This window comes from Enhydra lutris, unplaced genomic scaffold (assembly GCF_002288905.1).
Source record: "Enhydra lutris kenyoni isolate GAN:26980312 unplaced genomic scaffold, ASM228890v2 scaffoldscaffold19, whole genome shotgun sequence".
In the NCBI taxonomy this organism is placed as follows: Eukaryota; Metazoa; Chordata; class Mammalia; order Carnivora; family Mustelidae; genus Enhydra; species Enhydra lutris.
The window spans coordinates 15,441,073-15,465,550 of record NW_019154103.1 but is presented as its reverse complement, the minus strand read 5'-3'; the positions used below and the strand labels follow the sequence as shown (position 1 = coordinate 15,465,550).

The 24,478-nt window shown below is 38.3% G+C and overlaps 1 protein-coding gene across 1 annotated transcript in view; it reads right to left on the bottom strand.

Annotated features, from left to right (window-relative positions):
• LOC111148290 (adhesion G protein-coupled receptor V1) overlaps positions 1-24,478 on the bottom strand; it is a 507,584-nt gene that overhangs the window by 277,750 nt on the left and 205,356 nt on the right. Inside the window, exons 80-83 of the mRNA XM_022504771.1 lie at positions 20,803-21,052; positions 20,145-20,284; positions 18,472-18,632; positions 9,484-9,584 (exon numbers count right to left, since the gene is read on the bottom strand). Of these exons, the coding sequence (XP_022360479.1) occupies positions 9,484-9,584; positions 18,472-18,632; positions 20,145-20,284; positions 20,803-21,052 (652 nt within the window). The remainder of the gene's footprint in view (positions 1-9,483; positions 9,585-18,471; positions 18,633-20,144; positions 20,285-20,802; positions 21,053-24,478) is intronic.

Below are 24,478 nucleotides of genomic sequence, written 5' to 3'. Positions count from 1 at the left end.
AGTGGGGGAAAGTCTCATCTTAAAAATATAAACAAAGCAAGGGTGCCTGGTTGGCTCTGTTGGTTAAACGTTCAACTCTCGATTTCAGCTCAGGTCATCATCTCAGGGTCATGGGATTGAGCCCTGCATGGAGCCCCAGGTCAGGCTCTATGCTCGGTGGGGAGCCTGCTCCAGATTCTCGCTCTCCCTCTTCATTTGCCCCCCTAACATGCCCCCCCCCACACCCCTGTGCTTGCTCTCCTTCTGTCTCTCTAAAATAAATAAGTAAATCTTTAAAAAGCCTTTCTGGGACAGTACAATGAGAAGGGAGGCAACCGGCAAGATCGAGCTGTTTTAAAAGGGTGGGGCTGAACAGACTTTCCCCTTCCTCACAGTTGATTTAAGAAAACCTCAAGAACACGAAACCAGGCTAGGTACTCCAGAAGGCATTAGGAAGTGTTCATCTCAGCAGAACCCAAAGGGCCTCTTCACTGCTCTGTGGCAGCAGGAATCAACCTCGCTTTCCTCCTTTGCTCCCTTGTTCTCTAAGTCTTGTGTTTCAAGTTTTTTGAACACCATCTATTATCCTTTTAACAATTCTGCAAGGCAGGCATTCTTATTCTTCCAAAGACTTTTCTGATATGGCTCAGGGATAGTACTCCATTTGTCCTTTTAATTCCCAAATTGGGTCTCTTTCCCGTACACTCCATATTTGTTACTTAAAATATTCATAAAAACAATTTTTCTCAGATGCTGATTTTCCTTAGTTAGGGACATCAAAAGTAGTCTTTTAAAAGTCAAGGACAGTTTATGCTTCTTAGGCTGTAATAGAAGATTCCAAACTGGTATTTTCTGGTAAAGTCTGGATTAGTCTCATAAATTTTCCTAGTAACAAAAGCCATGTTGCAAACATGATAATGTCACTGTAGCCTCATTCAGAATATTACTCACTCTTTCTGTTGCTTTGCTACTTCAGCACTTGGGAAAGTTTGAATTTCCCAGTAGTGTGACCACGATACTATTTTTGTATCTTCAGCATCCACTTATTGTCAATTTAGGGAGAACAGTTTATGGTTGAGCTGAATTTTGGAAGCATGCTGGGAAAAAAAGGTGGATTTCTTTATAAAAATATTTAAGAATATATATAAAGAAAATGTGTACTGAAGAAAGCAAAAATAAAATACATTATTTCTTCTGAAATTGGATTAAAATTCAAATTTTAAGATTTTTAAAAAATTTATTTATTTGACAGAGATCACAAGTAGGCAGAGAGGCAGGCAGAGAGAGAGGAAGGGAAGCAGGCTCCCTACTGAGCAGAGAGCCCAATGCGGGGCTCGATCCCAGGACCCTGGGATCATGACTTGGGCCAAAGGCAGAGGTTTTAACTTACTGAGCCACCCAGGTACCCCTAAAATTCAAATTTTAGTCTATCTGAATACCAACATCACTTTAATCCCTTCAAAGCACATACTTGCAAATAACTAATATTAATATTTTTGGTTGTAAAAACAACTAATCAGTAGTTACAAATTTTCTTCATAACTGATTGCAGAGTCACATATAAAGGCATCAAAGAAATTTGGATTCAAGAAATGGGGGAGGGGGAGCTCAAACTATAGCTCTAATCTTCTAGATGTAACATGATTAGGCTAGGCACACTAGCAGAGTGTCACTCATTTCCATGCAATCAAAAAGTATAAATAAAAACAGGGACCAAAGAGAAATGCACTAAATCTTATTACCCTTTCATCAGTTTTCTATAAAAGGTTCTATTTCAAAAGAGGAAAATACCAGGATGCCTGGGTGGCTCAGTCAGTTAAGCAGCTGCCTTCAGCTCAGGTCATGATCCCAGGGTCCTGGAATCGAGTCCCACATCGGGCTCCTCACTCAGCCAGGAGCCTGCTTCTCCCTCTGCCTGCTCTGCCTGCTGTGCCCCCTACTTGTGCGTGCTCGCTGTCTCTCTGATAAATAAATAAATAAAATATTAAGGAAAAAGAAAAGAGGAAAATACCAACGAGGAGCGTGGGGGAGAAGGGGGAAATCTCCCCCTTTTGGCTGCTGGTAGCTGGTAGCCCCAGGGTCCACCTTCCTTTCAGTGAGCTTTTTATGACCAGGGACACCTGAGTTGCTCCCCTTCCCGAGCTGACTGTCCCCTTCCTTCAACTGCCAAACTTTTCTCAGGTGCAGTCTGATTTAGCTTTTCCCACATCTTCTCTACCCCTTTATCCTCTAACCTTTTATGTCTCATTTTCATCATCTCTCTTCAAAGCTTCCGGTGACCTTGTTCTTGCCAAATTTGAGGACTAATCTCCCACTGACGCTCAATTCTTCCATTTGAAACCTTTTTCCCTTCCTTGGCTTCAGGAACTTTAACTGTGCTTTAATTATCTGCATCTAATGATCCTTCTCATTCTACATGGCAGTGTTTTAAACACATGGGTTTGAAGCCAGACTGCCTCAAGTTTGAATCTTTCTTCCAGCTGCCACATTCTACCAGTGAAGGTTAAGACAGGTAATGGAACTTAGCCCCATTTTTCCATTTGTAAAATAGGAATGATGGCAGGTCCTGGCTCATCTGGTTGTTACCACAATAAGGCAATACATGTAAATCACTGAGTGAAGTGCCACAAATGACATTAACTATGTGTATTCTATAATCACAAGTTCTCTACACAACCTGTCTCAAAGAACCTACTTCATGGTGTCAAGACCTCCATGCCTATGTAGGTAACATCGAAACCACTAGCTTACATGTGTTATGGAAACTTCAAACCCCTAAGGCTACAAACTGCACACATCCCATCTATTAAACCTTTCCACCTTTTCTATTTGAGTCAAATGAAACCACCAGTTTCCCAGGCACCTTAAAATCATCTACCTTCTTTGGTGATAGAGTAAACCTCATTAATTCCTGATTTATGTGGCAGTATGCATAATGGTTAAAGGCAAGGACTGGAGCCTGGTTTCTTGTGCTCAATGACTGGTTCTGTCCCTGACAACTGTGTGACCTCAGGAAAGGAACTTATATTCTTCATACCCTGACTGCCCCATCCATAAAACAGGGGTGATATCAGTACCTATATCATAATTCTGACCTCACACAATACTTAGTATTATATTAGCATTTATTAAATAATGTAAAATGTGCAATGTGGTCTTTTTATTGGTTTAAAGAGAAGTGAAATTCCAAAGCTTTCATAGAGCAAAACAGGCAGTTTTTTTTTTTTTTTTTTTTAATCAGTTCTTATTTCTTCCTTTGGACTCTCATTACCTCTACCATTGTCCAAGCTCACAACTCATCCTAACCAGACAAGGGTAAAACTGCCCTGTCCAGCTTCTTTAAACTCATCTCCCTAAATTCCAGCCTCTCATCTACTTTAATCCATTTTTCATTTGATCCCTAATTCCCAGATTAATTCCTAAAAACACCCCTTTCATACCGCACCTTTTTGGACTGACTCCGTCGCTCCCTCCCCATGTTCCTCAGGCAACATGAAACTGCCTCCCCTGTGGTTGGAGAATCTATTTCTTCATCCACAGGCGCATGCCTCACAGAAGTGGAATTCCCCAGGTCCATTATAACCTCCATGCCTTGATCCTTGCTGTTTTCCCTTCCCAGAATGTGCCTCATTCTTAGTACTCACATCTTACACTTTCTTCAACAACAAGGTCAATTCCACTTGCTCATGAAAACCTTCCAGCTGAACCCCCACCCCCAACCCAGTCCACAGCTTATGGAGTACTATACAGTATACTAGAGAAGATGAGATTTGCGTTCATACTGGGCTCTTACAATGAGGTTACTGTTTTAGACTGTTATTTACATAGTTCCTGTGTGCATAGTTTGCCTGGAATTTCCCATTGCACAATCTCAAAACTGTGCATTATGGTAGATGAGTTCAGAATGGCTGAGTTTATGGATGAGTGATGATCCTCACCTGGGATAAGCAGGGTTTGCTTAGATTTTTTTTTTTTTTTAAATTTCAACACATGAATGGGCACCAGTCATGAATGTGATATTATTTGGGCCATTAAGACTCAAACAGATTAATCAACTCAAGTGTATATTCATATCTGTATGCAGAATGCTCCTCATCCATGTTCACCAAATTAATCTCTACATGAAGAAAAGGCACAAATACAGAATTTTTTGTGCGAAAAATAAAAATAGAAGCTTTACATACTTAATACCATTTAAGTGGGGTCACTTTTGAGCTCTTTAGAGGAAAGAAGGACTTGGGGAGGGGCTGGCTACACTTTCTTTCTAGTGGTTTATTTTATGTCCAAAAACAACACTGAGAAGCTCTGCCAAATATGAAATGCTATGAGAAAGACCAAAATAAAAGCCTAGTCTGTACTCTGAGTTGTACATTGGTTTGCTTATCTAAGTACCTTTCCTTTTCTTAGTAACTCAGGGTTGGGGGGTAGGAGGGAGAGGACGAAACAAGAAAAAAAAACAGCAGCAGAAGTCTTTCCTTCAAGAAAGAAAGACAAATGTTCGTAAGTAGTTTCGAAAGGCAGTGACACTTCAAAAGAAAGTAAAAATTTAATTAGTAGCATTTCTTAAATAATTTCTCATAGTAAAGGAAATAGGTTGACGGTGTGGCTTTAGCAATAATAACAGCAAAAGCAGGATTGGCAACAACAACAACCAGATTTCCTTGGGTCGTAACATGGTTAACCTAACTTCCTAACAAGCCCCGTCCAGAAACCCATCCTAGACTTACTGGTTCAGTATCCGAATTTTACTAAGATGCCGACACAAAGTATAAGAAACACTTTTCTAACCTACTTATGTACGCGCTAACAAATAATCCTAAATGTTCTACTGAATAATGACCCTTTGTGTTTCTCAAGTACCCAATCGTCAAAGCATGATCCAATTTTGATCCTTGCATGTAAATTCTTAAATCCTTTCCTTTAGTGATGAAAGAAGAAATAACATAGGATACCCTGGTTACCAAGTGATGAACCAAAACTTACAGCCAATGCTCTGATTAGTCGACACTTTATAATTTCTGTCGCATTCTGCTTCAATTGATAAAAATATACCTGTTAGATACATGTTTTCAGACTCTACACACACAATGGCTTTCCAGAGCTGGCGGTCACAACAAAATAGTGCCAAGCTGAGGGAGAGAACCTGGGCCCTGCGGGAGCCAGAAGGAGCCTGTATTTGAGAGGTTACACGTGGCTTCTGGCTTCATTCACATGTAGTCAATGATTCTCAGAGTCTCAAAGATACTAGATATTCAAAGCTAAAATGAGACAGGCTGCAGATTAAAGCAGACCCTGCTGGCAGGAATATCTGAGCAGCATTCTACCTGGGAAACAAAATGACAGGGCAAAACGACACCCCAATTGTTGCAGAATGAGAATACTGGGCAAACAATGATAGCCCAACCTCAGCTAGCTACCAGAGAACGATCCTCTGAATTTTAAGGGAATTCCCTTGCCTTTTATTGAGGAGAAGGCCTATATAGTTAATACTCCTGAACATCCAATGGCCACGATAAACTTAAATTTAAGCATTTAAAATTCTCAGACATTCTCAACTGCCATCTGAATTCAGATAATATATAGACTGGCTGGCAAATTTAATCATTGTTACATATATATTTTTCCAGACAAATTTATTCTTTAGTTTCAAAATATGTGCTTAAGACACACAAACAAAAAACCAGAGGGAAAAGCCCCAAATATTTCCCTCTGTTAAGTTTACCAATCAGAGTAAATGCAGTTCTATCTTATCATGTTTTCTATGATAAAACTTCTGTTCTTTTTTTAGATTTGGAGAATTGCTTTTCCTGACAGAACCCCTAGAACCAAGAACCCTGAACTGCAAACTTGTCCTTTGTCCTAGTTGTTTACCAGCCTTATCAGGGCACACATGGGTTGGCAATGTGATTCTAAGATAAAATTTTCAAAGATATAATTAGATGTTTTTCCGAGAAATATCACCCAATTACCATGAAAATTTGTTTGCTGCCTTTCACTTCATACTTGAAGTGAATGGTCTCACAATTTCTTGCCAGTTAGTAATTTTCTTCTAGGTAAGTGAGAAATATTAACTTGGCACTGAAGAAAAATACATACTTTTTAAAATAAGCAACACTGAAAATACAGATCTTATCTCAAAAACTTCTACCTGTGACATTTCAGTGAACACATATTTCAGTATAAATAACACACTTATTAAAAGTTATTCACAGCAAAAAATACAATGATGGAAACAATCTTATGACCCTGAATTTAACTATAAGTGATAAAGGACAGAAAATACATTCTTAGCTAGTGATGTACAAACTTTCTTAAAGTACCCTACACATTTATTTAATTCCAAACAAAACGGATTAAAAAAAACAATGGTAAGAAGCCACAAATGTATATTTACTATGTTGCAGAAGAATACTCTCTAGCCCAAAGAAGTGCTATAAAAACATCTCTCAAGTTTTCTACTGAACTCCATTTTTGCTAGACTAAAAAACCATGAAAAGGAAAAAAAAAAAAAAAAAAATCTTCTACTGCCACCTGCTGGTTATTTATAGTCAATGATTCTCAAAGATGGTAGAAAGATAAGCTACAGATTAAAGCAGAATCTTTTGACTTTTAAAACAGGAATAATCTTTGGATTCTTGTTTACCTTCCTCACATTTATAAACTACATATAATACATTTTATAATAAATTATGGATGTATAGTATAAGTATACATTTTTACATATGTTTCTAGTATAGAAGTAGAGCCAGAAGCTTATTTTCTTGACTCCTGACTGCCTTGCTCATTGATTGATACCCAATGCTCTGAAATAAGTCAGAGATGATCACATTTCCATTCTTCCCTTTCCCACAAAGGCCATTTAACCTAGTCAAGGTAAGCAATAAAGATTTAAAACTGAATGCTTTTGGCTGACCTGTGAGAATTTGCAACTCAAACACTCCAGGCCAGCTAGAGAAGTTTCATTCTTGGAGCCAAAGAAGGATATAAGCCAAATATCTATTTCTGAAGACTTCTCAAAAGGAAACTCACACTCTAAGGATGTCAACATAACGTTGATGGAGGGTTTCAAATGAGAGATCCGAGGTTGGAACTGGAACACCCCCCTGGCAAGATTCCGTAACTGGAGATATAAACACGATTTTAAAAATTCAGAAAGGGCGGGCCCAAGTTCCTGTAGTCAGCTTCATTTCTTTTTTTGGAGAGTCTGAGAATTTAAAAAAGCCTTTGCTAAGAGATTTTCAGGGAAACAACTATTCTCTTTCATTTAGAAGATATTTAAAAAAATCAAAGCAGATAGGTAAACCATTTTGAGGAAACAGTACTTTCTCCATCAATGATATACCAATTCTTTCTACCAAAATAAATCATGGAAACGATGTTTTCAGTGATTTCATGTCACGAGCCACGCATTATAGAATACTTCATGCCACATGGCTTCATCTATTCTAAAAATAAACCGAAAAACATGGATTTGACTAACCTTCTTCTCTAAAATTAATGTTAAGTACAACGTGAATCAGAAGGCAATGTCCCAACATATAAATCCTGGGTCCTTCTTTTACATCCCTAGACATGAGCAAATTTGTCTGCTAGGACACTGAAGAGTTGTCTGTAATTCTACAGTGCTATAATTAAGACTTGTACAAATTCTGCTGCCAAAAAATCACCAGAGTGGGCGGTGAATGCAGCCAAGTAAACTCTAATTATGGAAGGCGGGTTTTCTAAGACCTTACATACAAGAAGCAAAGGCAAGATCAGACAGCTAAGATAGGTTACCAAGGCAATATAAATAGCTTTGTCAGATTCAATGCAAGCCCCCTTTTGGGAACAGCTGTTACCTCCCCTAGCTCATAGGTACTTCAAAAAAACTCAATCTGGAATCCTCCGCTTAGAGTCTGGCTCTTAATTGTTCCCCCTAAATTAAAGTTACGAATTTACAAGTGCCATTTTCACTCCTGCGACCAAAAAAAGTCAGCAGGAGTCCAGTATCTCAGAGAATTTTTCATTTCATATTTTAGCTCCTCCACTGGTATTATTTAAAAAACTTCTGTTCAGAGTTCAATGAAATATGTTTAGCACTCTGAAAGACAGTATGCAAATCCTAAGTGTATAGCACAATAAATTTACAAAAGTTAAATATATGCATATAACCAGTAGCACCCAATCAAGAAATAGTATTTTTTGTACTCCAGAAGGGTCCCAACTACCTAGAAAAGGGGAAATTTTACTTTATAAAATAAATACAAAGTTCTCTCAATAATAATATTATATAATGTATTATTACTATCTGGACCTGTAATTACAGCCTTCAAGTAGAAGTGATTATACTTTTCCCCTTTGCTTATATAAACATCTATGCCCACCTCTCCCCTTATCAACAAACTGCATGAAATTCTCATTCAAGTCCCAGGTCAGACATCACCAGCTCTATGAAGACTTCCTGGACTTTCACAGAAAAATAAATTAAGCCATCATCTACATTCACAGAGTAGTTTGCAAATAGTCTATGTTCATAGTACACACACACACATTGTCTACTGTTCTAGGCTGTGAGTTCCTCATGGAGAGAAAAGGCAACTAATTTCATCTTTTGACCTGTCCTCTGTGTTTAAACTGGGCTTTAAATTTTGTGCTAATGAATGACCACATGTTTCTCATGCTATTATCTTATGCAATTGACATTCGAATAGTTTTTCAGAAAAGAATGTTCTACCGAACCATGTTCTTTAATATTAAACAGAACAAAATACAGGTGACTCTTGAAAGACATGGGTTTGAACTGTGCGGGTCCACGTACATGTGGATTTTTTTCAATAAGTAAAGTACTGTAAGTGTCTTTTTTCCTTATGATTTTCTAAAATAATGCTTTCTCTAGCTTGCTTTAACCTACGAATGTGGCATTTAATACACATAACATACAAAATATATGCTAATCAACTGTTTATATGACCTGTAAGGCTTAACAGTATACTATCAGTAGTTAAGTTTTGGGGGAGTCAAAAGATAAATGCAGATTTTTGACTGTATGGGGAGTCAGTGCCCAAACTCCCGTGTTTAAGGGTCAACTCAGTATTATCCAGATATTTTAAATATGTATCATCTTAATGCCCTCCATATGAAAGGATTTGTAACAGAGCATATTTTATTCCAACAGATTAAATACTATGCTAATTTTAATACATATACACATTAGTTATATATTTAGCATATATAAGTTGAGAATATAATGCTTTGTGATACGAAGCAACTCTTTTCTTGTAGGGGATGATAGTACAGTACTTTTCTGGAGAAAAACATTCACAAACTTTTGAGGCTCTGAAACTCTTTTGAGGCTCTGAAACTCTCATTTCCTCTTACCATGCTCCTTCTCCATCCTCTGCTACAAAACGAAACAAGCTTACTTCAACTAAGTTGAAATTAAATTTTACTTATCCAACTCAGTTCAAGGGTCACAGGAGAAACGTGAACAACTCATGAAAGGTAGACATTCCGGAGCTCTCCTACCTGTGTACCTAAGCTGGCTGCCATCATGTGAGTCAGAAGTTTAGCTGCAAACATGGAAAATCTGGCACAGAAGATGTGGGAAAGAACAGCCAGGCAAAACCCTGTAGGAATAAAAAAAAGTCCACGTGCAGTTTTACAATCCATGAACAGTCACACAGCAAGTCTTCGGAAGGCCTACTGCCTGCCTCTGCTGCATAGTGTGGTTATCTGGCAATGATGATACGGCAGTTTTCATCTACTCCATTTTATGTGACATATAAAATCTGCACACTGATCAACTAAGGCCAAAGGACAACTTTAATTTTCCAAGAGCCACATGTTCACTTCTTTACTCAAAAGACTGCCCAAATCAAGCAGATTAATAATTTCATTAAACTTCCGGTTTTCTATGTTTCCATTAGACAAGTTATACTGTTCGAGAAAAGGATCAAATTCCAACCTAACTTATTAAGAACAGGTGGCTTGGCAACATAGAGATATTTAGGGAGGTGAAGATTTTTTAGGCATAAACCTGTGAATGGTACGACTAAAACTCAGGCTTAGTAATTACCCCCTTTTTACCTAGTAGGAATAGTTATGTAATTACAACAGTGGTAATTAGGAGTTTTAAGAGTTACTCTATGCTACTGGGGGCCAAAACTGGGAACAAAATGTTTTTTTTCCTCTTGAGATGACTTTCAAACTAAACATCCACATTTTTAAGCGGAATAAAGAAAACTATTCTTATCTTCTTGAAATCTACTTGTCAAGGCAATGATTAGAAACTTAGTATTAACAAATCTTTTATCTTGCAATTTGTATGAATTTCTTTTAATACCATGTTTTAAGTACAGGGTGTGTGTGTGTATATATATATATATATATATATATATATATATATATATATTTAAGATTTATCTATTTATTTGAGAGAGAGACAGAGAGAGGATGAGAAGGTGAAAGAATCTCAAGCAGACTCTGCACTGAGGACAGAGCCTGACGTGGGGATCAGTCCCACCACTTGAGATGATGACCTGAGCCAAAAGTAAGAGTGCACCGCTTAACCAACGGTGCCATCCAGCAGCCCCGAGTATATACATATTTTTAAAGCATTTCCTTTCTAAAATTTAAATGTGCTGCGAATAGTAACCCATTTGTTTTTTCACATAAGCCTTTTTTTTTTAAGATTTTTTTTTTTTTAATTTGACAGGGATCACAAGTAGGCAGAGAGGCAGGCAGAGAGAGAGAGAGAGGAGGAAGCAGGCTCCCCGCAGAGTAGAGAGCCCAATGCGGGGCTCAATCCCAGGACCCTGGAATCATGACCTGAGCCGAAGGCAGAGGCTTAACCCACTGAGCCACCCAGGCGCCCCTCACATAAGCCTTTTAATCCCTCTCAATAATAGTGTTATTAATAGCGTTATTTTGTCTAAGAATTATCAAAACATAATAATTGGTATGTATACGCTGCTTTGCCAGGCACGTTGTATGCATTACCTCACTGCATTTATTCCACATTTGCTTTCTCATTATCTTCTCTGAAGCTATGGACCTAACTGCATGTTGGTGTAGGTGGACTGGGCATCTGCCAAGTGCCCACATGGGGTCTATCACTAATATTCCTTACAGCAATGCCTGTCTTAACTCCTTTTGGGAAAGGCTTTCAGTATGGTTAGATTTTAATAAGTTAGACAAAGTTCCACACAGGAAGTGAGTCTGCATTAGTCAAGGCTTTGAGCCTAGGCTTTTGGCCAAGAAATCTACAATAATCCATTTTCAGGACGACTGCTCTAGGTTGATCTGGGACAGGTGTGCAGCTCTTGGGGCTGCCCCAAAAATCCACCCACACAGGTACACAATACGTCCAGAAACTGCAGAGTCATGCCTGACTTTGCACCCTTACCTAGGTAGTCTATAAACTAGACTAGTCTATAAACAGAAGCTGATGCTCTGAACTCACCAAGGTACACTCTGATGTTCCTGTGATGATCAAAGCTAGTTTAAACTTAAAATTTCGGATGTGTGTGTGGTGTGTAATATACTGATTTCAAAAGCAAGGCCTTGCAAAATTTTTGTCAAAATAGGCCACATGATCATAAATATGTGCTTTTCTGTACATCTATTGTGGTAGATGCGAGGCCACGGGATTAGTGCCGGACAAAGTAGAAATATACATGAGTCAACTGTTTTGTTTTTTTTTTTCTAGTTCACGACAAGATCTTATTCACAGCCTTTTCCCTTAACTTGGTAATTCTCCATTATACTCACATACATGAAATAAATTTTGTAGTTAAACTTGACTAGCTCAATAATACCTAATTAAGTATATAAGCTTCAATTAAAATGCTAGCATGACACCTGGTGGTGGTCCTGGATTCAAAGCCAGTGGTGGGAAAATGGGCTAGATTCTATTAGCCTTTAACTATAATGCATGATAGTGATCTGGATACATTTTTTATTTATGGGAGAAGGTGCTAAAAAAACTCAAGCAGGCTGTCCCCTAGCCTTAGCTGGCCTTGGGGAAGATACTGAATACCTTAGATTTAAGAAATAAATACTTCAGTTTCCAAGTTCCTAATGCACGATATGCTAAGGACTTCCCTTTTTTTTCTTATCTGATAACGAATAGCTATATTTAGCACATGTGATTTAATCTACAAGTTTTTTTTTAAGTTGTAATAATTTTTTGGTTTAAATTCCTTTAATAGAAATATGTAAGTCACAGGGTACCAAATGTTGTAACTATAAATAGAATGCTTTTTTAAAAAATGAAGTATAACAATTCTAAGTATTACTTGAAGGTGTACTCTCAAGTTTTTAAAAAATTGACTCCTTGACAATTATGTAAAACAACAAGCAGCTGGGTGCCTGGGTGGCTCAGTCTATGAAGCATCTGCCTTTGGCTCAGGTCATGATCCCAGGGTCCTGGGATCCAGTCCCTGCTTCTCCTTCTGTATTCCCCCTTGTGCTCTCTTTCTCAAATAAATAAAATCTTAAAAAAGAAAGAAAGAAAAAAACAACAAGCAGCTAACTGAAAAATTTTTCTTTCCTTTTTTTTTTTTTCCCCTCTTTTGGTGGGTTCCACATCTGGCATGGAGCCCAAACTCATGACCCTGAGATCAAGGCCTGAGCTGAGATCAAGAGTCAGACCCTGACCCAACTGAGCCACCCAGATGTCCCCCTTTATTTTTGTTCCTAGCACAGTGTAGTTTACAGACTCAGTTGGAAAAGAACAATTAATAAGTTAATTAACACAATGACTTTTCTATATCATTAGAAAGTGAGGGGAAAGATAAACTATCCTTAACAAAACAACATTGATAATCTTTGATTTAGAGGAGAAAAACTCTAAAGAACTCCTAGATTCTTTTGCTATCATCAAACTGGATCAAAGACCTTATCTATCCACACAATATTTATATGTTTGTATGAGTATAAACACAGGTAATGCTTGTATATGAATATGCATACCCAGCAAAATTATCTATCAGCATCCGTAAGAATAGGATACATTTTCCAAATTACTGGTTTATCCCTCCACCAGCCAAATATTAAGACTTTTTGCCATGAAATCTTTGAAAAATGTTCATAACTTTTGTATCTAGCTATGCATCTATCTCTGTCTTCTCTGCAGATAAATCTCAATAAAACCAAATGTTCACTACACATTATTAAATCAGTTATTATGTTGTCAGCTTCCTTTTTTTCTATTTTTCCACCTAATGTTAACTGTAATTGTTACTTTGTTTTACTTTTTTGTTGTTCATCTCTATTGATTACCAGATTTCTGTACCTTTCCTCTTAGCATGGTGCCACCTGGTTACTGCTACTAATAAACTAAAGGCAGAAAAGCAAAATTGTCAAGCCTGAAAAGTTTTCTCTGTTGAACAAACGTCAATATGAACCACCTTACAGAACACAAGGTCTGGGGGAAAGGATTTCTCCCCAAGGGATGAGGTTGCCAGAGGGCTAGCCTCCAGAAAATCAAGAGTGTTAACCCTGAGAACCACACGTGGCTATCTACATTTTAATTAATTAAAATTAAATAGAATGAAAAATTCAGTCCTCTCTTGTTCCAGTCATATTTCAAAGGTTCAATAACCAGATGTGGCTGGTGGGTACCATACTGGACAGGGCAGAACATTTCTATAATCACAGCAAGATCTATGGCTACGTTAAACTGTCCTGAGTGAAGGCCAAAAAAAGAGTATGCTTTTTCATACTCTTTTCATATTTCAGGATAATTTTTATTAAAAATGATAAAATGAGATGTTTAATAATTTTTATTAAAAATGCTAAAATGATGGGGCGCCTGGATGGCTCAATGGGTTAAACCTCTGCTTTCGGCTCAGGTCATGATCTCAGGGTCCTGGGATCAAGCCCCTCATCGGGCTCTCTGCTCAGCAGAGAACCTGCTTCCCCCCTTTCTCTCTGCCTGCCTCTCTGCCTACTTGTGATCTCTCTCTCTTCTGTCAAATAAATAAATAAAATCTTTTAAAAAAATGCTAAAATGAGATCACCCAAAGTACAACTTTGACTTACATTGTCACAAGAACATCTTATTGGAGTATGTCAGATCAACAACATATATTCATTTATTAATTTAACAAGTAGGTATTGAGAAACTACCATACACCTGTGGCTCTGTTGAGCAATGGGGACACAATGTTCAAAAAGGCAGTACTTGCTGCTCTACCCATGGCTGTGTCTATATTTCTAGCTGTATCCTCTCCCAGACACAGACTGGTTTATGAAAGTTCAGAGGATATAATTCTGAGCAAAGAGATGTGCAGGAAAACATTCTGGGTGGTTTTCAGGAAAGTTGTCATCATTCTTAAAACATGATCCAAATAAGTGCCTTTCCTTTGGCAAGCCTAGATGTTGTGTGTGATGCTGAGAGCTGCAGCCAGTTCAAGACCATGTAGGGACAAGACTGAGAAAACAAAATCTTTGAGGAAAGCAAGGCAGAAAAATGAGAAGGGGGTGGGCTCCTGAGGACACCACTGAGGTACTGAATTAATCAACCTTGAACTAAATTTGTTTATTTAAGAAATGCGAGCTGTCTTCTGTTACTTGCAGCCAACTTCATCCTAAATAATACACCCCATGTACAGAGAAACCCAATGTTTTTATGCCATGTCAGAATTAAAACTAATCTTTCTGACTTACTATCTACAGTTATCTCTTCAAATGGTTTTTTTAAAAAATTCTTATAATACTTTTTTTCTATTCTTCATGTTAATAAACTACTTTCCCATTTGATAGAATGAAGCTGTTTTGATATACCTTTCCCCATAATCACAATGGCTATTTTAGGACAATGATTACAGTGAATATAAACGATATTTTTGGAAGAATGTAACACAAAATTTTGGAAGAATCTCTTACTTTAAAAAAATAATTTGAAATGAATGGGTGGCATCTGGTAAAATATTTTTTTTTTCTGGAAAAACTATCAGAATCTCAGCTTGTAAAACATAAAAGACATAACTAAAATAGTTTTGTCATGTAATAAACCTTGGACAAAAGAATAAGCATGCCTCAGAGGACTTTAGATTATCTTGATTTATTTATCCTGTAAGTCTTATTATTAGCAATTTATGGACGGTTATTTTTCTGTTACTTAACTGTGAAACCGACATTGGATTGACATGTATACACTTAGTAATCTGTCAAGTAAATAAAGCCATTAGCCATTTAAAAGGGAAGGCTTTAGTTTGACTAACGTGTTAATGATCTCTTTACCATGAGAGAACAAAAAAAGAACAGATGATATAAATGTAAGGTCTCTGGTCCATCTCTAATCTCAGCTTAAAAGTCCTCCACACATAGAAGACTCAGCCATAAGAGCATCACATAAGACCTAGTTCGCATATTGATATTAAAACTGAAATGGATTATGGAATGGTACATGGTCTTGTTCAGATCACAAGGCCACAGGAATTGTGAAAGTCAAAAGTCAAAATCACAATGATTCTGACTCAATAGCCTGTATTAGTACATCAACAGTTACAGGAAGCAAGGTAGGCTTCTTTGACATTATCCTCCAGATAGTCCTGTGTACCTCAAACCACACTCAGGATCCTTAATAATTACACTATAAAATTATGGCATTATGGCATTATGACCTAAAGCTCTTTTAAGCTGTATTTCTTCCAAGCCCCCTCTGAAAGTGAGTTTCATGGTGTTACACTAAGTGCACGGTTTTGGTTCACTTGTCCTTTTATATCTTTTTAGCTTCAAAAGGTAACCTTTGCTTAATGTCTTGGTATTTGGTAAACTGGTTTACAGTTTTAAAAGCCACAGGTATATATCCCCATCTTTCTTTTTTCTTTTTTTTTTTTTTTAAGATTATTTATTTATTTATTTGGCAGACAGAGATCACAAGTAGACAGAGAGGCAGGCAGAGAGAGAGAGGAAGGGAAGCAGGCTCCCCGCTGAGCAGAGAGCCCGATGTGGGGCTCGATCCCAGGACCCTGGGATCATGACCTGAGCTGAAGGCAGAGGCTTTAACCCACTGAGCCACCCAGGCACCCCTATCCCCATCTTTCATCTTTCTAAGCTGAGAATTACTAAGCTCCTTGCCCTTGTACACCCATTTCACACACTTTGATCATTTCAGTTGTTCTACTGTAGTTGTTCTAGTGTAGGAATCAGACCTGTAAACTAGAACTGGAGCAGATACACACTGTGATCTATCCTGACTTAAATAAAAAGGTTTACTTCCTGTCTAATTATATGTCACCACGTTTCATGAAAAGAGCTGGTCAGACTGCTTCCAAATAAAAATGGATATTTGGTGTGGTCTGACATAAATTATAAAATGTGTGTGGAAGGGGCACCTGGCTGGCTCAGTGAGTGGAGCATGCAGCTCTTGGTCTCAGGGTAGTGAGCTCAAGCCCCACATGAAAGAAGAAAGAAAGAAAGAGAGAGAGAGAGAGAGAGAGAGAGAGAAAGAAAGAAAGAAAGAAAGAAAGAAAGGAAGGAAGGAAGGAAGAAAGAAAAATAGAATGAAATGTGTATGTAAGATACATAAAATTCTCATCTCTAGTTCCTGGGGCCCATCAGAGGATGGGACAGTTACCCTCCCACGGCAGCTGACACTGAGACACTAACACAGGCTGTCTTTGTACCTCCTACTGATCTACAAAACATGCAATAATCACTACAATATGTCATGGACAGAGAGGAATAAACCCAGTAATTTCAAATATGACTCTAAGTTAATGGAAGAAAAGCAGAAACTGATACGTAGGTGTTCATTTTGCAAAAAAAGATATATTAGTTAACAATTCTTCCAGGAAATACGTTATAGTCCTGCGAGCTTTCTATAAAATCAAGATAACATTCTCTCTTCAGTTTTTAAAACTCTGATGTTCAGTATTTAGATCAAGCAAGGGATTTCTGTGGGTCATGGTAGTAGTACTTGGTTTTACGTCTTGATAGAAATATATAAAATCTCATCTAGATTTTACTGCAGCATTTTATCTTTTGGCTTTATTTTATATCTATGAAACTTTTGTAAATATATTAGCATTGAAATAAAACAGGATGTCTCCATCTCATTTGGGAACTACATGGACCTAGAAGAATCTATCAAGCAAGAAATGTTATCCTTATAAAAGATGTTAATAAGAAGAAGAAATTATTAACTTTTGCTATTGAATCTATTAGGTTTAAAATTAAGATAAATTAAGGGAAATGTAAAATCTTATAAAATGAAATTATAGTGGAAAGATTTTAAATAACCAGGACAAAGAATAATAATTAATTATTTGTGTCTACCTCCACAAAGTTTGATAATAAAGATCATTAAAGGGATTGTTTGCACATCAAATAAAAAAGACTCAAATGCAGTGATAATTACATTTACAGACAAAACATTATTAAAGTTGGATATCGAAATGTCTGAAGTAGTATGTTTACCACCCTGTTACAGTAATACAATTTAAAATCATTTATTATGGATGGAGAAACTAAGGTATAGAGAAAATAAGTAATTTGCCCAAGCCACCAGCAGAACGAGGAGTTGAATCCAGGCAATCTAGCTTCAGAGTTACCCTGTATACAGTTCTCTGTATAGGACATTGTTCCTAGAAGCAGCAGGGGGCTGTAAAGGATGACTTAGAGCATGGAATGAGTGAGCATAGGGAATAGAAATATAGTTAAAGGAATTCTCAGAGTCCTACCTACATAATCAATACAGCAAATGAGAACAGTCCTACAGTTCTCAAAAATTAAGGTGTAGGTAAATAATTTCTCATATGTTAATACAATTGAGGCTCCTATTCTTGCCAGAAATGGGGTCTTCATGTAGAAGATGAAAGACAATTTATTTTTGAACACAGTGGTTGAGTGTATTTAGAACTCCGAGGTTGTATGTTTGTTTGTTTGTTTGTTTTTTAAGATTTTTATTTATTTATTTGACAGAGAGATCACAAGCAGGCAGAGAGGCAGGCAGAGAGAGAGGAGGAAGCAGGCTCCCTGCTGAGCAGAGAGCCCGATGCGGGGCTCGATCCCAGGACTCTGAGATCATGACCTGAGCCGAAGGCAGCGGCTTAACCCACTGAGCCACCCAGGCGCCCCGTATGTTTGGTTTTTTAAATGAAAATACAAAATGCTTTGTATATATTATCTCAGACAATCCTGACATTCTATTGGAGTATCTGCTCTCTACGTCATCACACTAAGAACTCATCCTTCTCTGTTATCTAGCTTCTGTCTCACACTACATATTATATTCCTTACGAGTTGGAACTATCTTGTTCTTTATTATACCTTATTATAGAATTACACTGTATCCCTTATTATATCCTCATTATTCATTATATCAGTACACATTTGGCCTTCTATAAACATCCATTGTATGAGGTAATGAATAAGACAATGGGAAAGTTTATTTTCTCCTAGTACAGATGAATTACAGTATGTTTGCATCTTGCAAACACGGGAAAACAGACTTTCATTCTTACAAATATTCAGAATTATTGAATCGAAAATACCACAACTAACCTGAGACACATATAAATCCAGAAGAGAAAAAAGCTTCATTGTATGAAGACAAGTTGTCGGTCTGGGCGTAGACTGCATACACGGACATGTATGAACAGGCACATTCCACATAGTCTGAAGTGTCCTCAACCACTTTGCAAAACTGACTGTCAGACAACCAGCTAGGGCAAAAACATAATGGTCACTATGGCTCTTTTATCAACACTTAAGGTATTCGAGATGGGTTTTCAAGTAAAAATAACTTTGTGAACTTAAGTGTTCTTTACTCAAGCATTAAGCAGACCAATTTTCAAGAAAAAACACTGGAGGGAACATCTTGTCTTAGACATGATACAACAAGTCCAGCAAGATGCCTTAAGAAGCAGCCTCAACACTCACTAAACCCGCAAATGCATTCCTGACACCAGAGAAGCTGGTTCTCCCAACAGAGCCATGCTCCTGCCTAATCTGAAGCAATACACCCCAGGCTTTCATCACAAGGTACACCTCCCTCGCACTGGAAAACCCCAGAAGATGGACATGCACACTCTCCACACCTCCTCATTTCACCATTCCTTGTATTTTGAACCACATAAGTTCCTTAAAAGATTTTCCATGTTTCTTTCTTAATCTTTTTTTCCCCCCTACTTTGAAGCCAGTTACATTACCTAAAATTTTTCCAGGGTTCTTTCAAATGTTTCTGCTATAAGATCGGGATACTAACACAAAATCTTTGTCGTGATTACAGCAAATATAGTGTCCCATGCTAAGCCTCTGAGCGCTCCACAGGGACCACTGCTTTGGGCCTCTTGGATCCTTTACTTTTCTAAGGACATAAAACTTAATCCCAGCTGCAGATGCAGGTTTGAAACATTCATTATGAGTTATGTATTAAGGATGGCACAGTACCTGTATATTAAGTTTAAGATCTGTCACCAGGCATTTGAAATTTTAACTGAAAATTATTTTTTCACAAAGAAAAAGACTAACCAGAATTCTGCTGTTTGGAGGACAGTTGGTTACCCAACAAAGCTGTTAAATGGATTTAGAATTTCAGTCTGTGCAGCTGAAAGTCAGAAATGAACAGAACCATGTGACTGATTTGGACCCTAAACCCTCTGGGTCAGCAAAGCCTGATCCTCCCGCATTAACTAAGCTCTGGGTAATGGAATGACTCAGAAACTTGAGGACGGATTAGTCCAAGGAGATTCTACAGAAGAATTATTATCTTCTTCCCATTCCTGCGTGTGGTTTAATTCCAAAATATACCCCAAGCCATATGTGGACTAGAATTATAAATCCCTGCTAATCCCTCTAAACACAGAGCATCAGATCCAGAACCATAAGCCCGATGGAAGGGGCAAAGAAAATTTCCTTTCCTGACCAGTAAATTAACCAATAACCACAGAAAGGTCATGTGAATTGAGCAGAAGTCACACTGGGTCTTATGGAAGTGGTAATAATAAAGAAGTAAATAGTGTGTTAAACACATATTTAGCTGCTGGGCTGCACTTGCTACCTGGGCAAAACTAGACCATTTCCTTCACTGCTTTGTCGTTTCTATGGCAGAGATGTTTCTCTACTCCAAAGTCTCACCTCAGGTCACCCTCTATGTTCACTACAGAAATTGGGCTCCATTGTAATAGGACAGGGAAGGAACGAATTTAAAGAATTTTTAAAGAATTATTCAGTACCTTGCAGCAGCCTGATTCCAAAGGAGACACAGAGATGTCTGGGGGATAATCCTAGGTTCGGCAGCATAAATCCTGTAGAGAACCTCATTGTGGTCTGTCAGGGGTTGTGAAGTCAGACCTTTCACACTCAAAGACAGTACCTGCAGCGCCACAAAAAACAGAGAAATGGATGAATTTTAAAATCAGCGTCATGACTGAATTCTGAACTTTGATTCATTTTCCCAGTTACCCTAGTCACTTGGTTAAGGCCACTATTTAAATAATTAGCTGACTTATGAATGCAGGGAATCTGATTGGTTTTTCATTGCAAACATTCTACTTCCTTTTCAGTTCCTGAGCAGCCTTCAGCTGACACTGCTCACTTTAACTGTCCAACTTCATCATGAGTGAAGAATATAATATGATATCCTATTAGTGAAGGCTACATTTTTCACTTTCCCCACTGTATATATTTTACTCAATAAAACATGAAGGAAATATTTCCAACTCTATTTGAGACTACACATTCTACAAATAGTTCGTAAAGGGATATATTTCATAATTAGCTCACCATGTGTAGTCCTTACCACAAATTTGATCAAGTGAATGCATTCTGAAGAGTGTGTCTGCTAAGGAAAAATCTGACTCCAACCACATAATTCTTTAAATGATAGATTACCTTATTTTTCAGGGCATGAAGATTGTTTCCAGTTATAAACCACTGCTGGCTGCTATACTCTGTAAACTGGACTAATTCACATGTACTTTTTCCAGCCATTATTTCTGCATTGGGAACCTCCAATAACCTCTCTGGAACTCGAATATAATCACCTTCTTTTCCTTCAAACTTGTGCCCATTGATTTGCTGAGGATACCAGTGAAGAGCCAGTATGGACAAATATGGGCAACTGTCAAAGATGGTTTTGCTTCTGTAACAGAAAAGCAAAGGCTCTGCTAAAATGGCATGCATTTATATACACATATCCACTTATATTTATTAAAATGCATTACACAGGGGCCCTGTTCTTTATGCGTAGCTATGACATTACCAGCCCAGAGGCAGTAAGGACGATGTGCTTTTAGTGCCTTTGTGGCTAACTGTCATGATTTCTTGCACAGCACTTTCTGCATCCTTTTGCCTGATTCCCCCTTGTAGTCTAAAACATGGGTTTTAGAAAGCTGTTTCATGGATATCAGATACAATCTGTGGCTATAAAATGTACTTTTTTGTGTGTTAGTCACATCAGCATTGGTAGAACAGATTGAGAAAAGGGCACACCACTAAACTGAAACCTCTGCTTTAAGAAATACCATCTTAGATACCTAGAGCATGTTTTCATTAAGAGTTTACCTCATCTCCTTCTAATCTGTCAGAGCATTTCGAATCTAATCATGTGATTGGTAAGAGAAATAGCCTGGAGCTGGGATCTTTGCCCTTTTACAATGGTGTTTTAAACACTGTAGGTATAAGATCCTATACTCACTGAAAGCGCTTCCAAACCTCAGTGTGTGTTGAAATCACTTAGAAGTGTGTTTAAAAATACAGATTTCTAGATCACACCCCAGACTGACTAAATCAGAATCCTTGCCTGGAGAGGAGGCGAGGGGCTCTACCAGTCTTATTTTTTAACCAGTCCCCCAAGGGACCTAATAAACCTTGTCTTGGACCCATCATGTTTATGAACAATGAAGACATACAAATATAAATCAGATCTGAAACCTGCCTGGAAAAGTGTGGAGACTATTAGGATGTTAGGATGAAAATTATACATTAAATGTTAAAACTTATATGGGTCACAGTAGACAGAGAGTTTTAAAATCGAATCATGGATCTAAATATCATCTTGTCAAAATCCCTAACCTGGGAAATGGAGCAGAGAATTTTAAATGGAAAATCTGAGGAAGAAAAGGAAAGGAGAAGGGCTTTTTCCTCTAGTTAAATCCTCTCTCTAAAAAAAAAAATAATAATAATAATAATAATAATCATCTTCCATGGGGCCCCTGGGTGGCTCAGTCAGTTGAGCTTCTAACTCTTGATTTGGGCTCAAGTCATGATTTCACGGTCCTGAGACTGAGCACCGGGTCAGTCTCCTGCTCAGCATGGAGTCAACTTGAGATTCCTTCCTCTTTCCCTCTCCTCTCCCTCAGTTCCTTCCCCCACTCACTCTCTCCTGCTCTCTCTTGCTCTAACAAATAAATAAATAAAATATTTTAAAAATATCTTCCATAACTTTAACTACCACATTTGATTCACTGCCTTCAAATATCTATCTTTAATCCAGCCATTCACCCAGGCTCTAGACCTTGTTGTCTAAGACTCCTCCTAAAACACCTGCCCCTTCAAAACAGCTCACCAAAAACTCTTCTCTTAATCTCCCCATCCAGCGTTCTACATCTTCTCAGGTGACTTAAGCTCAAAGCTGCCACTGTAGCACCCCCTGACCAGGTACAATGTAAGTGAGACCAGTGACCCTCAGCCACATGGCTGCATACCCTCTCCCCACGCTCCCTGGAGTCTCCTGGGATTTAGCCCATCAGTGCCATCCTGGACTCCAGTATCTTGGCATACTGAGACCAATCTAACGTGCACAGTGACTTGACCCAGCCCTGACAACAGCAGGCCAAATTCCTGGCCCTCTCACTGGCAAATGACTATACTCTCCCTGACCCTGTAACCTCCTGTGTCCATGCCTTCTACTACACTCACTGTGTTCAGCCCACAATGTGCTTTACATCCTGGCTGAAGTGAGGGGGAGAATCCCACATGCATATGTGGACCGGTACCACTACTGATCCAGTGACCAGCTACAGCTGTGCCCTCAGTGCCTCTTGACACTGTTTTTATTTGGCTTCCAAGTAATTGTTCCAGATGTCATCATCCTCCTCAACATCCCTGCTCAATTCCCAAATCTTTCGCTCTCAGCACCTGCTCCTGAATACTGCTTAAGGTGATATATAAATAACACTTATCAGAATGGCCACCAACTTTAGTTTTCAAAGTAAAAACAAACAAACTAGTATTGAGCACTCTCTCATTTTCTATGTTTGTCACCTCTATGATAATTCTACCACTTAACTGTTTTCAAGCTACCATCCTCCCCAAGTTCCTATCTCAGTATCGGCCCTGTTACCTGAACAATTATTCCTCGTGTAGTCTCCCTATTTCTTGATTTATTCTATTCTTTAAACTTTAATACTGTCCTCAACATGCTATCTCTAAAATCCCAAGTCTGATTCTCTTGCACACCTATGAATGCCGCCCGGCTTATTCTATGTTCAATCTTTAAAGGCTGATGGTCTCCCCAAACACACCACACCATTCTTGGCTGCTGTCAATGCACGTGCTGTTTCCTTTCCCTGGACAACTCAGAAGGAAAGGTAAGTCTATAGAGAGGAAACACATGGAAGAAACATACTCATCCATTTACTTATTCTATTCACTCATTATACCATAACCACTGAAAATCTACCACATGACAGATACCATTTCAGGTCTGGGAATTTATTAGGCAATAAGGCGAAAAAGGTAACTCTTTTTGTGCTTCTTACACTCTTTTGAATTCTCCTATGACTCTGAGGACACAAATATGAAAACCAACATTCACAGCAGGGTAGATGGTTCACATCTAAAACAGCCTCAATATTCTAGTGATCTTATGCAAATATAGAAAAAGAAAAAGAAAGGATTGAGACTATGGGGAATTATAAAACTATAAACTATTTGACTTCATTGGACAACATAACCAAACCCCATTCAAGAGAGAAAAACAATGAAGGATATTTTACACACACACACACACACACACACACACACACACACACACACACACACACACACACTGTGGCCTCATTTTGCAATGAAGTAAAGAAATTATGCATTTGAGAGGTTTTGAAGACACTGGAGATATGTATAAAAGGCACTGAGTAGCCAAACTGCTGGTCACTGGTCTCAGACAAACATTTAGCACCAGTTGTGAGGGATGGAGAAGGGGCCTCCTAAAAGGGCATGAAGAGCTTTGCCGATGTACCCCATTTAGAAAACATTACTACTCAGGGCTCACTCATCACTGTTAAGAGTACAGTGTAAAATGATGCTGGTTTTGTACCTTAACCTGACCTCATACTTCGGCTCTAACCTGGGATGAAACGCTGGAGGCACTTCATAGCCACAGGGCTGGAAGTAGAGATTCTGTTACAAAGCCAGTGGTTATAGTCTCTTCTGACCACAAGGCATAATGCTAAGCAGGGGATGTGGAGGCAGACAGCCCTGGGATTGAAGTCTCACCACAACTAATTGTGTCACCCTTGACAAGCTCTATCTGTATCTGCAGATGGGAATAGTAAAAGTTCTAGCC